The sequence below is a fragment of the Kogia breviceps genome, chromosome 14 (genome assembly GCF_026419965.1).
Source record: "Kogia breviceps isolate mKogBre1 chromosome 14, mKogBre1 haplotype 1, whole genome shotgun sequence".
NCBI classification, from domain to species: Eukaryota; Metazoa; Chordata; class Mammalia; order Artiodactyla; family Physeteridae; genus Kogia; species Kogia breviceps.
The window spans coordinates 52,177,768-52,191,691 of NC_081323.1; the positions used below are offsets into that span (position 1 = coordinate 52,177,768).

The window sequence follows — 13,924 nt, forward strand, 5'->3', positions numbered from 1 at the left end:
TTCATTCCACAGATATTTATTGAGCACTTTATGTGTCAGGCACAAGGATAAAACAGAAGATTCCTGCCCTCATGGAGCTCACGAACAAGCAAATTACAAACATGAACAGGCCTGGTGGTGCTCGGTACCACGGACGATGAAACAGGACCAGGGGATAAAGGGCACAGGCATCTATTTTGTCTGGAGTGATCGGAGAGGGCCCCTCAGAGGAGGTAACGTTGAGTGGAGACAGGCCCTGAGGATATCTGAGGAAGAATTTTCCAAGCAGAGGTAACAGCAAAAAGCCCTGCTGGGGACATATAGCAGTTTGAGAAGCAGAAGAAGGGGGTGGGGGGGCGGGTGTAGCAGAGGAAGCGGGGGGTGGGGGTGGGGTGGGGGCGGGGAAGAGGCGAGAGGCTACAGGCTGCAGAGCTCTGTGGCTACTAAGCAGCCCCAGCCTCTGCCTGACTCCCATGCACCCTGGCTTTCCCCAGCCCCGCTCACCTGGGGGATGGCCTGCTCTGGACTCTGGAGACTTCAGGACCGGTGGTGGCTGGGTAGGGGCCGACTTTCAAACTTCTTAAAGTTTGAACTTCTAGGGTCACCTCATTTCTCCAAGTACCTGAATTCCATGTATAAGCTGGGAGACTCCTGCATCTGGAGAACTCATTCATTCATTCATTCTACAAACATGTTGCATACATGCTCTGTGTCCAGCATGAGCTAGGCTCCAGGCATCCCAATATGACCTCATCTCTGGCCTTAAAGAGTTGACAGCTCAGAGGAAGGGACAGACACATCCATAGTTACCACCTGGTGTGATACAAGCTGTAATAAAGAGACTGTGGGAGCCCAGAGGAGGCACTGGACCTGGCCTGAGAATCAGGGAAGGCTTTCTGGATGAGGGGCATATTCAGGACTGGGTCCTGAATGAGTCAGTGGGGATGGGGGATGGGATGTAGACCAACATTCCATGGAGAGGCCAATCATGAAAGGCTCAGAGGTGTGAGAGGCTTGGAGGTGTCTGTGAAATACTGCAAGGAGTTGAGATCTGGGGTTAAAGGGGTGAAAGGTAGGGTAGAGGGGAAGACGGAGATCAAAGAAGTCAGAACAAGAGGGCTTTGTAGGGTCTGGTGGTTGGGGACCATGCTGGGACACCTGGGTGCCCATCCCACCTCTGCCTTAAACTTGCTGGGCTGCCTGAGCTAGGCACCTCCAATCCCGAGGCCTCAGTAGCCCCATCTGTGGAATGGAGCCATTTTGGGGGTGTGGCTCTGAGATTCCATTAAGACCCCTAGGATGTTGTTTGTCAGTGTTCGTGGAGCCCTACAGAAGAAGAACAGCCAGGGCAGAGTTGCCTCACTCTCTGTGTTTCCCTCCCCCGACATGCCCTCAAATGTCCTGATTTTACTGGGGGCCTCACTAAGGATGAGGACAAGGGGCTGGAGGAGATGCCAGCATTTACCTTCCTTTTTTTTTTTTTTTTTAATCAAACTACACACACAGGATAAAGGAAGGATAATTGGTCAGCAAGAGACTGTCAAGGATAAGTTTCTCTGGGCCCCAAGCAGTGGCTAAAAGGGTGGACGCTGGACCCAGACAAACCACTGACCTGCTGTGTGGCCTTAGGCAAGTCACTTGGCCTCTCTGAGCTTCCCTTTCCTCCCCTGTAAAGTGGAGCTAATCAGAATAGAACCTCGCTGGGTTGTTTTGAAGATTATATTAAGTGTAAAGTGCTTAGAACAACGCCAAGCACATAAGCCTCAAAGTGATAGGCAGTATTATTCTTACTCTTACTGTTTTACTGGGCAAGGTGGCCGGAGGCAAGAGTGCACCGTTTGTTGGGGAGGAGGGATTTGGCTCTGAAAGCGTTAAAATTGTACCAGCTGCTCCCATCCTGTAGACAAGACTGGAGGAAACACAGTCCAGGTCCTGGGCCACTTTACTGGCTAATTTATCAGGTGCTGGTCACTTTGGGGCTTAGGAGAAAGAGGAAACAGAGAAAGCGGACAAGAAAATCCGAGGCGGAGAGTGGGGTGGAGGGAGATGCTGAGAGAAGGGGGTCACCTGACGTCCGCGCGTCTGTACCTCTTTGTGTGGCGTGGAGGACCGTACCTGTGTATGCCACGGGACGGTGCCGGACGCGGGAACGACGACAGAGCGCGCACGGCGTGACAGACCAACCTGGCCGGGCGACCCCCTCCACCCCCACCGCGCGCCTTCCCCAAGCGGGTTAATGCACCGCCCCCGCCTCGCTGGCTCCTCCCCGCCCGCCCCTCCCAGCCCCGCCGACGCCCTCACTAGACCTGGAGGCCGGCCCCTGGGCTGACTGGGGGTCTCTGGCGGCGGGACCGACCCCGCACTCGCGGATGCGCCCGGCGCGCCCCGAGCAGCCCCCGCGCCCGCTGTGCCGCCGTCGCCGGTAGCCGCTGGACCGTCGGGCCTCCCAGGGAGCCCCGCGCCCCCGCCCAGAGCAGGCTGCCCAGATGCGGGCGCCACTCTGCCTGTTGCTGCTCGTCGCCCACGCCGTGGACATGCTCCCCCTGAACCGAAGGAAGAAGCAAGGTACGAGGGGCAGCCGGCAGGGTGGCCGGGAAGACGCCGCGGGATAGTCAGGGGGGTCGCCCTGAGGCATCTGCCTGCTGTCCGACGCCCGGGGCTGTTAACTCTTCCAGACTGCTGTCAATCCCACTTTACAGATGGGGAAACTGAAGCCCCAGGGCACCCGTGGGGCAAGCTGGACCAAGAGGCTCTCCAGGGAGGGAAGGAGCTGCCAGGGCTCTCTCATTGCCTGCTTCCTATAATCACAGCATTGCTGGAGGGGCAGGGAAGTGACTTTTGCAGAGACAGGAAGCCTCAGGTGGCAGGCTAGAGGTTGCAGGGCCTAGGGGACAGAGTTCGTGGCTCAGAAATCACCCCAAGCATCCGTACTGAGCCAGGAGGTGACATAAAGAGCCCTGAGCTGGGAGTCCAGATGCCCCAGTCTCGGCCCCATTATAGACCCTGATCCCCTGCATCACTCTCAAGAAGCCAGTAATTTTTGGTGGGTTCCCCTCTGGTGAGGTCATGAGCTGCATGAGCTCAGAGAGACCTGAGTTTGAAGACATTTATTCTCGGATGACCTGGAAGACGTCCAGCCCCTCTAAGAGGCTCAGTTTTTCCATCTTGACCTCCTAGGGCCTCTAGGAGGATGTACCAAGGTTCAGACCATAAATGTACCTGGGGCACAAAGCCAGGGGCCCCTTGCACTCTCACCTCGGGGTCCTGTGCCACAGCCCCTCCCTGAAGGAGTCAAAACATCCTCAGGAGGTGGGTTTGAGGCTGTCCCTGCAGAGCCAGGGTTGGCAGAGGTTGTCCCTGCAGAGCCAGGGTTGACAGAGCCTGGGGGGCCGAGGAAGGTGAGCGAGTCCCGTACCTGAGCTGGCAGCCCTTTGGCCTCCGAATGGCAGTCTGAGAATCAACAGCCAGCCACTGTGCCCAGAGTTTTCTACTCAAGGAGGGAATCCCCACTACATCCTCAGTGACATAGGGCTTATCCCATTCTAAAAGCCAGGTGCCAAGTCTCAGACAGGCTAAGTAACTTTGCTGAGTTGACCAGCAAGTGAATGGAGACCCTTTGTCTTCTCTTTGCAGCTCTGGTGTGAGGTCTGAGCTTGGTTACGTGGGAAAGAGAACAAGAGTCTGCCCTCTGGGGGCTTCTAGTCCACCTGAGCGAAAAAGCCCTAACTAGACAGTCACTCCTGGAGTGAAACAGGAGGCAGAGAGAGGCTGTGGGAGCATTGTGGGTGGGATTGGGTGGGACAGAGAGACTGTGGCCTGAAGGACTCCAGCTCCAGGTGTGACTGGACAGAGAGATCCAGGGAGGGGAGAGGTGGGTGAGCTTCACATGAGCTGCAGGGCATCTGGGGCCTCATGGGGACACTGATCTGTGAATGGCCCTTGTACAGAAGTTATGATCATGGGCTCTGGAGTCAGCCTGCCTTGTTCAAATCCCTGCTTCCCCAGTTACCAGCTGAGTGACCTTGGGGAAGTCACTTTGCCTCTCTGAGCCTCAGTTTACCCATCTGACGGTCTTTTAGAAGCTCTCTAAGATCTTTCTCAGTTCTTAAAAAGACCCAAAAAAATAAATAAAAACTGTCTCCTCAGCAACTCCTGTTTAAAATAGGAATAATAATCTTCAGTATCCAACTCACAGGGCAGATGTGGGCAAGGACTGAATGAGTTAGTGTGTATGTTACATGAGTAGCCAAGGACAATAGTCATTCTCCTTTCCTGTCCATTGCGTCCTTTGCCTCTCATAACAGCCTAGTGGGGCTGGGGGGATGCTTATTTTCTAGACGAGGAAACTGAGATTCAGAGAGGAAAACTGATTTGTCCAGCGTTGCACAGAGGGTTAGTAGCAAAGTAGGCTTGAATCTCAATCCGCCTGACATGACGGTGAGAAGATATCTCCTGAGCTGTGTCGGTCTTCTCTTCTCAGAGCCTCACTTTCCCCATCTGAAGAGGAGCTGGTTTAGAAGATCTTTAAGATGCTTCTCAGTCAGTTCTAAAAGACACACACACACACACAGAGAATAAAGAAAAAGAAAACTTCCAGTCCCTCCCCCCATCCCCAGTTGCTCAGTGAGGTCGGACATGGCTGCGCCTTACATAGCCACCATTTGGTGAGGGGGCTATTGGCATCCCTCCCCAGCGTAGGTGATCTCTTGCATCTGGGACACATGCATGTCCAGCGCAGCATCTTCAGAAAGAGGCTTGTGGCTCCATTTATCAGTCAGGTGCAATGGAGAGAGCCTTGCATTTCAGTCCAACCACCAACCCCTTTAGGTAAGTGGATTCCCCCCCAACACCTGCCCGCTGCCCACAGCCTTGGTTTCCCCATTGGCACTGGGGTGGAGGTGGAGGGGTAGCAGAAAGCTTCCTATAGCATCTTCTGCAAGGTGGTTATAGGAGTCCTGGACAAATAGGTATGAAAGATGCTGGCTTTAGCAGATTTCTTAACTGTAGGACTTAACAGAGCATTCATAGTGAAGAGGCTGAGGATAGAGAGCAGGACCTTTCCCAAACCAGTTACAGATTAGAGACCATTTTTCGTAAGACAGGTGCTTGGAAAATTGCACATGAGATCCCTGAGGGTCTTACCAGCTTTGACGTTCTGGTCTAACTTTGGCAGGAGAATGTGTCCTGAAGGCACCTAGGTATTGGCGGTGTCTTTTCTTTCTTTCCTTTCCTTTTCTTTTTTCTCCCTTCCTTCCCCCTTCCTTCCTTCCTTCCTCCCTTCCTTTCTCTCTCTCTCTTCCCCTTGTTCATTCAACAAGCATTACAGGGCAGACTGTGCTCTGGGAACTTTGGGAGTGCCGAGGTGAAGAGACCTGGGGCCTGCCCTTGAGGAGCTGCCAGTGTGGAGGGATGCCCTTCCCTGGCCCTCTCCTACCTCCCCTCCATGCCCGAGTGCTTGGCCCAGCCTTTGGCCTACTCTGCAAGGTCAAGAGGAACGCTTGCTGGGTCCAGCAGCCACCCAGGCTGAGCTGTCACCCTTGGGGCCTGGTCCCCACAGACCCGTGCTTCCTCAAGCTCCAGCATCACTGTTTTTTGATGAAACCTAATTTTTCTGTTTCTAAGACAAGAAAGACTAAAAGAAAAGGCTTGAGAACCGTTCTTGGATCTCAAGTGACTCTTACAAAACAACATGTTGATTAATAAAGTATAAATGAATCAGAACCAGATGGGGATGTTTCTCTTGAAACATGCTGGGGTGTCCCGGCAATAGGAGAGTCGGGCAGGGTGAGGGGGCCCTGGTCTGTACCCCTACCTCAATACGGAGCTTCATTTAGGCAATGAGGAGAGGACAGGCCATGACTGACTTTCCCAGCGTCCAAGGCCTGCTGGGGAGGGGGCTTGGTGGAGGCAATTGCCACCCACATTCACATGGTGCCTTTAGATCCTTCTAGACCTGAGGCAGCAAAGGGCAGAGAGAGGAGCTCTGAAATTCAGGGCCCTCTCCTTCCCTGGATGTGTGATTTGGGGCAGGCCATGTACCTTCTGCATTGGTTCCACATCTGTGAAATGGGAACAGTTGTACCTACCTCTGTGGTGTTTGGGACGATCCACCACATTCCCAGAGGGAAGGTGTCCAAAGGCATAGAGTAGGTGCTTCATGAGGACTCAGCCACTTCCCCCTCCCATTTTACAGCAGAGCTAGATGCTCCCTGGGCTGGGGTAGGGGAGTTTCATACGGGTTGAATCTCACCTCTGCCCTTCTCCCCTCTCTGAGCCTCTTTTTCTTTATCTGTAAAAGGACTGTGGCAGCACCCACTCCAGAGTCCTGTTAGGTGGACTGAATATAATAATTCTCTGTCAACTGAAAAGCCCTATGTGGATGGCCAGGCCAGCAGTACTGTCCCCTGTACACAGACAGAGAAGCTGAGACACAGCAAGCAAGTACCCGAGGCAGGGGTGGCGATCGGGGTGCACCCAGGTTTCTAGTCTCCAGGTCAGGGCCATGGCTGGGCCCAGAACAAGGTGTATCCCACCTCCCTCTCCCATGGATGGAGACCACCCCACCCCTGCCCAGCCACCAAAGGAGACCCTTGAGGCCACTTGGAGCCAGCCACGTGCCGGGAGCTCTGCATGTGGGTTTCGACATCTGATTGACTATGGCGCTGCCTGTGTTACACCTATTTCCTAGACAAGGGGTCCGAGGCTCCGAAAGGGGCAGGGACCTGCCCAGGAACTCCCGGCAACAGACTGGTACGTGGACCCAGAGTTTCGGAGGCTCCAAAGCCTGTGCCTAGAAAAAGAAATGAATTCTGCTAGAGACTTGCCAGGGGCTGCAAGGAGGAGGCATCTGAGAAGGGCCCCATCAGAGGGCTGCAGAGGTGGCAACAGCATAGGAGCTGGGGACTCTGGTAGGAGGAGGGGAGGGTCTGGCCAGATGGGAAGGGCCGAAGGGGCTGTGTGGCAGAGGGGGTGGAGGTCCAATGGCAGACAGGGCCAGAGCCCAGCATCTCCTAGGGATGTCAGGAATGGATCCATCAGAAAAACTGACATGGACAGGATTCGCTGTTCCTCAGTGCAGCCTAGAGAGGCTGGTCGGCGGCAGTCCTAGTCTCAGCTGAGGAATCTGAGACTCAGAGGTGGGACGTTACTTGGCTGAGGTGTCACAGGATAAGGGGACCTTCTTCCCTTTGTTCCCCTGCCTCCTCTAGTCCATCTGTCCGTCCACTGTCTCTTCATCCATCTTTCCATCCTTTCATCTAGTGAAAAAACTGAAGCTCACGTTGATGCAGTTTTTCCATCAGCAGATGAGGGAGATAAATTTAGTAAATGCAGCTAGCATTTAGAATGCCGAAATGGAGGAGAATGGATAAAACAGAACAGAATAGTATAGAGTAGAATACAATAGAGTGGGGTCAGCAAACTGTTTTTGCAAAAGGCCAGATAGTTACTATTCTAGACTTCATGGGACATATTCTTCCTGTTTTGTTTTGTTTTTCTACAAGCCTTCAAAATAGTAAACCATTCTTAGACTACAGGCCATACAAAAAGAGGCCATAGCCCAAAGTTAGCCCATGGGCCATAGTTTGCCAGCCCCCTTTTTAGAAGATATCAGAGTGCATTGCAAGTGTGAAGATTAATTATCATTTTGAGAAACGGGTTTCGGCTTACATATGTATGTGAATGTATGAGTGGGTGCATGTGTGTGCACATGGATGTGGGTGTGTGTGGAAGTGTATGAATGAGTGTGTGTGTACTCTGTGTACTGTGTGTGTACTGATGTAAAAATGTAATTTTTATCATTCCCCCCAAAGTGTGGAGCTTTTGACTGAGCCCAATGCAGTGCTCCTGACAGCTCTGAGAGGTGGGTTCTAGGGGATCCCAGTATTGCAGATGGGGAGACGAAGGCCCCATGGGTCACACAGCCATAGGCGTGTGAACCCAGAGAGTCTGGCTCTGGAGCCCCAAACAGGACACCGAATTGCCTTTATAAGTAGCAACTGCCCTCGACACATTTTGCAAACCTCTATTTCTTTTGTTGTTGTTGTTGCTTTATGGTACGCGGGCCTCTCACTGTTGTGGCCTCTCCCGTTGTGGAGCACAGGCTCCGGACGCACAGGCTCAAGCGGCCATGGCTCACGGGCCCAGCCGCTCCGCGGCACGTGGGATCTTCCCGGACCGGGGCACGAACCCGTGTCCCCTGAATCGGCAGGAGGATTCTCAACCACTGCGCCACCAGGGAAGCCCACAAACCTCTATTTCTTATGCTTGTTTCTAATGGCCCAGGATCTGGCGGCCACGTCCTTCCCAAGGTGTTTTCTTTTCCCAAGGTGGATTTTAGCCCCAGGACCCATTGGGGGCCTAAATATCCCTCCTGCATTAGACACCCTCAAACAGCCTGTGAGCACTAGACGTTGCATGTTCGTTTCTCATCGACCCTCCCCCAACCCTGCCAGGTGGATATGGTTGCCCCTCTTCCTTTAAAGAAGAAGCAGGCTGGTTCAGAGAGAGAAACTGGCTTGTCCAAGGTCACATAGCCAGTGTTCCTGATTCCAGAACCACAGGAGCAAATCCCGCCTACTATAGACTGCTCCAGAAAGCCCAGCTAATGCTGCCGTTAACCACCCTGTCATTTACATAGCACTTTATTGTTTGCAGAGCAGTTCAACTTTCATTTTCCCTCTGGAGTTCTGGAGAAGGTAGAATAATGGAATGTTAGGACTGAAAAGGCCAGTTGAGACCTTTGAGACCCATGCTTGTAAAAATGGAGCCTCAAGTGAGGACGTACCTCACCCAGGATCATCCAGCCAGGAGTGGAGGTGAGGATGCAGGAAAGCGAACGGGGGTGGTGAGGGTGGCCTTGGATAGGCAGAGGAAGGCAGCGTGCTCCAGGGCCTGGAATCTGGTATAGAGCTTCTCAGAGCCTCAGTTTCCCCTGTGTGACTTGGCCATGCTCAGTCTGCTTTGCCTTTCTCCCAGGCCTGGAAGAAATGTTAGATGAGAGGATGGAACCAAGAGGGCTTTCACAGCTTGAAGGCTGTGTGCAGAGGTTTCTTAGTAACCAGAGGCCAGCCTGGGGTCCAGGAACCTCGTAAGGGGCTCCAGAGTTACCTGAGTGCCACATGGGGTCTGTGGCCTGGCTGTGTGGTTCCATAAGAGAGACCTGGTGGAGGCCTGTGCCCCACACAGAACCACCATAGCCTGAAGGAAAGTCCTTCCATCAGAGCCGCAGGCTGTGGACACTGTCAGGACGTAGAACAGCCCCAGACTCTGGGGACACTCAGGAGCACACGCCTCACGTATATATCCACACACATATATGTTCCTAAAAACATTTATTTGTTTTTTTTTTAAGTACTTAATTTTCACTGGCACCAAAGGTTTAGAAAAGTCTCTTTTTGATTTGGTTTTATGGTTGAGCATTTACTCTATGCCAGATGTTACCTGTATTGTTTTATTTTATTTGTCAGTGTCAGGTACTATGCATATAAAGTGACTAAATTCTCCTAATAAACCTGTGATGTGGGTACTATTATTATCCCTATTTTACATATGAGAAAACCAAGGCACAGAGGGGTTAAGTGACTTTCCCCAGGACACACAGCCAAGTTCAAATCCTTCCTAGTCCCAGAGCCAAGCTCCAACTACTGAGCTCAGTTGCCTCCCACCCTTATTTAGTCCTCACATCAACTTGCGAAGGGACTTGTTATTATTCACATTTTACAGAAGAGGATACTGAATTAAGAAGAGAGGACCATTAGTTGAAGTATGTGAAACTGCCGTTTTTGTAGGTTGAAAACAGCCAAATATTACCGATTTCATATGTTCCAGTCCAATAGCTTGGCGAGTAAGTTTGGCAAAGCCAGGATTTAAACCCAGACAATTAATTCCAAAGGTTGGGTGCATAGCCATCCTGCCTGGCCTCCTCCCAATTCATCCAGATAATAGCCCACGAGGTGATTTGATCCTATTATTCTCCAAAGGCCCTCCAAGCACAGAGAGGGCAATTGACTTGCCAGGATCACACAACCAGGATGAGGAGAGGTTGGAATGTGCCCCGCAGGTCTCCATAGCCAGAACCTCCTTTTCTCAGCCCTGTGCAGCAGTCAGCGCCACTCGGGACACATGAGCCCTCGGCCCCACCCCTGGGGATTCCTCCAGGGTCCCGAAGGGAATGGTTTGGTTCCCATTGCCTGGGTGAAGCTCACTCATGTTGAGCACTGCTGCCTCAGGCTAGGCCACTACTGCCTGCCCCGGGATGATTTCTTGTAATGCCACGTGACTCCTAGGGCCCCTGCTCTGTGGCCCGTGGTGGGGACTCCTCTGTGCTGCTGTGGGTGGGGGGTTCTGTTTCAGCAGCTCAGAAGAAAGGCATTCTCAAGCCTGGGGGGACCCAGACTACATAGGGAAACCACTCCCTTTCCCTGCAGCCTGACTGCAGTACCCACATCCGCAGGGGTGGAGACACCCAGAAAGGAATGTCACAACTGCCCTTCTGCAGCCTGCTCTGGTGTTGGCAGGCAGGCACAGCTGTCTCTAGCAAGTGCCAGATGAGCAGCCGGGAGGCAGGCTGGCTGTCACGAAGGCCACGGCCTCTACTGCTCACCAGCTAGTGACCTTGAGCAGGTCACCTCTCCCCTCTGGGCCTCAGTTGGCTAATTTGCAAAATGGGGCATGAAACGCATCCCTAGCACATAGTGAGTGCTCACTTAGTGACTATGAAGAGTGTCCAGTGCCAGGCAGTGGGTGTGGGATTTGGGCTGTGACAGGCCTGGGTTCATTTCCCAGCTCTGCTACTGCTGTGCTTGGGTGAAAATATTTCACTCCTGAATCTCATTGTTGTCTATCAATACAGTGGGGACGATAATAGCGTCTACATCATAGGATTGCCTTGAAGGTCAAAACTGTGCATGTAACCCACCTGGGAGACAGTAGGTGCTAATAAATGGTGATTACAGTAATGCGTCATGGGAAGGTTGGCTCCTTCTAGCATCCAGGACATTCCAGCCTGATGTCAGACATGTCTCTGCCTGTGTTTGAAAGTCCTCTGTAGACCTAACTCTCCAAAAGAAGGTTATTTTGGGGAGCCCAGATTCAGAGGATAGGGAGGTCCTAGGTGCTCTGTGTCTATGGCACAGTGACTCGCCCTCTCTGAGCCTCTGGTCTCTCCTCTGTGAAAGGGAACCTCAGAGAACAGCAGTGAGGATGGAAGGATGTGTGTGTGTGTGTGTGTGTGTGTGTGTGTGTGTGTGTGTGTGTGTGTGTGTTGCTGGCACATGATGTGATGGCTATTTGTGGATGAGGCCATGATGGGGCCTGACATCCTGCCCTCTGCCCATGACAGGCTGGAAAAACCCAGTCAGATGCTGCCTTTCAGACCTGATTTTCCTTCCTCCTCCCCTCTTGCCCCACTTCTGACAGGCATTTGAGTCAATCAGACTTAATTCATAGCACATTATCAGCATCAGCCGAGCTGATAGTACTCTTGTTTTGCATTATTTTATTTCTCTTTCCTTATTTTTTAAATGGCTACAAATTGCCAATTTTTAATTTTACTCAAAATTTATTTCACTTATTTAAAATTTTTTCATTTTTATTTTATTTAAACATTTTAATTTTATTTTAAAATTTTTAATTTTTATTAATTTTAATGTAATTTATTTAAATTTACTTTAAAAATGTATTTTTATTTTATTCTTACATTTTATTTTTCTAAGTTTTTTATTTTATCATTTAGTTTTAAAATGCCATTTTATTTTAAATTTTTTATTAATTTTAGTTTTTTTATTTTAAATCTTTTAATTTTACTTTTTGGTTTTTTTCATTTTAAAATGTGTATTGTATTTTTATGTGCCCACTTTTTTATTGGGTTTCCTGAATTTTTCTTGTGAGTTTATAGGACTTCTTTGTATTACCTACATATTAATCCCCTGTTGGTTTTGACATGGAAGATATGTTTCTTCAATCTGATACCCAGCTGCTAACTTTGTATGTCCTTTGGAGAACAGAAATTGTTACTTATAATCCTGTTCCTGTGATCAATCCCCTGAAGGTTTTTTAGGTAGGAGGGCGTTGTTTCTGCCGTATGTTCTGGGCTTTTTGATTTTAGAAAAAGTCCTCATAAGATGGTCTCATGAGAAAGGTGTGAGCCCCCAATTCTCTATCCCTTGAGCGGATCACCCTTCCCGCAAGTGATTCTTCCCTGACAAGTGTTGACAGTCCTGATGCAGCAGCCCTCAGCCCTTCCTGAGTACATTCCTGGAACTCAAATTCAGGTGACGCTTCTCTGTCCACCCTCATTCCTGGATGTCCCCTGAGTCATCGCATTTCAGCCAGCACATGTCTGTTGAACACTTGCTGTCAGCTGGCCCCTGTCCTTGGGGGCCCCAGACGGATGAAGGTGGCAGGCCCAACAGAGTGAATAGGAGAGGTGTCAGCTGGAGACCCCCGCCCCTGGGACAGGGGACGTTGGCTTGACGTCCTCCCTGCAAGAGAGCGGAGCATCCCCACAATGGCTGCCGTTCTCCCAGGGCTGCTTTGGCTGAATAGCTTCAGTTCGTAGACCATCTTATTCCCTTGCATCAATAACCCTCCCTCCAACCACCTCCCCCATTAAAAGAAAAAGAAAAATACCGAGCACTCAGGACATTTCTGGGTAACAGACTTTATTGAAGGTCTGGGGATGCTGCTAAGGGCTCCAAGGCTTCAGACTTAAGACCACTGGGTTGTTCCTGCAGCCTCCCCTCTTCTCCTCCTGTCTGACTCTGCACACAGCTCGGGGACCCTCTTTGGCCCTGAGAGACGTATGACCTTCAGTGGCACTTCTCTGCCTTTGGAGAGCCACTGAGCATTAGACAGCAGGGAGGGGCTGAGAGGCCATCAGGGAGGCATGGCTCCCAGCAGTTAAGAGCTAGGACTCTGGTTTGCATGCCACCTGACTCTTCACTGTGGGTTCTTGTGTCAACCACTAACCCTAACCCTAACCCTAACATCTCTGCAGCCCAGCTTTTCAGGGCTGTGATGGGTTTGCAGTGATTTAACACAGGACCTGGTAGCTCAGGATCCTGCATGCTGCAGATGGCATCAGCCTGGTTCTGCCCATCTGCAGACCTGGTCCCTCGGGGGATCTACAGGAGCTCACAGAAACCAGCACCTCTGGCTGTGGCTGCTCCTCTTGGTTCCAGCCCTTAATCCTGGCTTTAACTGGGCAAGAAGGATTATGGTTCCCATTTTGCACATGAGGAAACTGGGACCCACTGACAGTGGTTGTAGAATTTCCAGGCCCTGCAAGCCTAGGTCCCTCCAACTGGCTGGGTTTCAGTGTGGTGGAGACGGTGCCCCAGGACCACGAGAGGTTTCCAAGGTAGAGCCCCACCACATACTGTGCCTGTGTCCCCTTCTCCCATTCAGCATCTCCCTACTGCCATCACACCATTTCTTGAGCACCTACTATGTGCCGGGTGATTTTTGGGTGCGTTAGTTACCCACAACCTTAGAAGATAGGACCCATTCTACAGAAGAGGAAAGTAGAATCCAGATAGCTGAAGCCACTTGCCCAGGTTTCCACAGCCTCCATTCAGTCTGGGTTGGAAGCCAAGCTGGGGCTCCGAAACCAGAGCTGTTTTTCACTGTGCCAGGAATTGGTGAGCAGAACCCAGGGCAGAGCATAAGGACAAAGTTGGCCCCCATTTGATGTCCTTGGCATATGAGCTGGGCACAGAACCAGGAGCTCTGCAGGTTATTACCTCCCTTTATCCTCTGGGCACCCCTTCGATAGCCTCATTCTCATTTTGCAGCTGAAGCGTGAGGCTCAGAGCAGCGAAAGGGACTTCCCAGAGTCAAGGTGGCAGAGCCAGGATTCATACCCAAATGTGTGTGACCTGGACTCCCGCCTGCCCAGCACTGCCTCCCTCCCATTTCCCATTTCCTGGGCAGTTGGTCTGGGGGC

At 51.5% G+C, this 13,924-nt stretch overlaps 1 protein-coding gene across 1 annotated transcript in view; it reads left to right on the forward strand.

The window, feature by feature from the left end:
• The first annotated feature begins 2,465 nt into the window (after positions 1-2,465).
• The window catches only part of RSPO4 (R-spondin 4), a 40,101-nt gene continuing 28,642 nt past the window's right edge, over positions 2,466-13,924 (forward strand). Inside the window, exon 1 of the mRNA XM_059038608.1 lies at positions 2,466-2,544. Within this exon, the coding sequence (XP_058894591.1) occupies positions 2,466-2,544 (79 nt within the window). The remainder of the gene's footprint in view (positions 2,545-13,924) is intronic.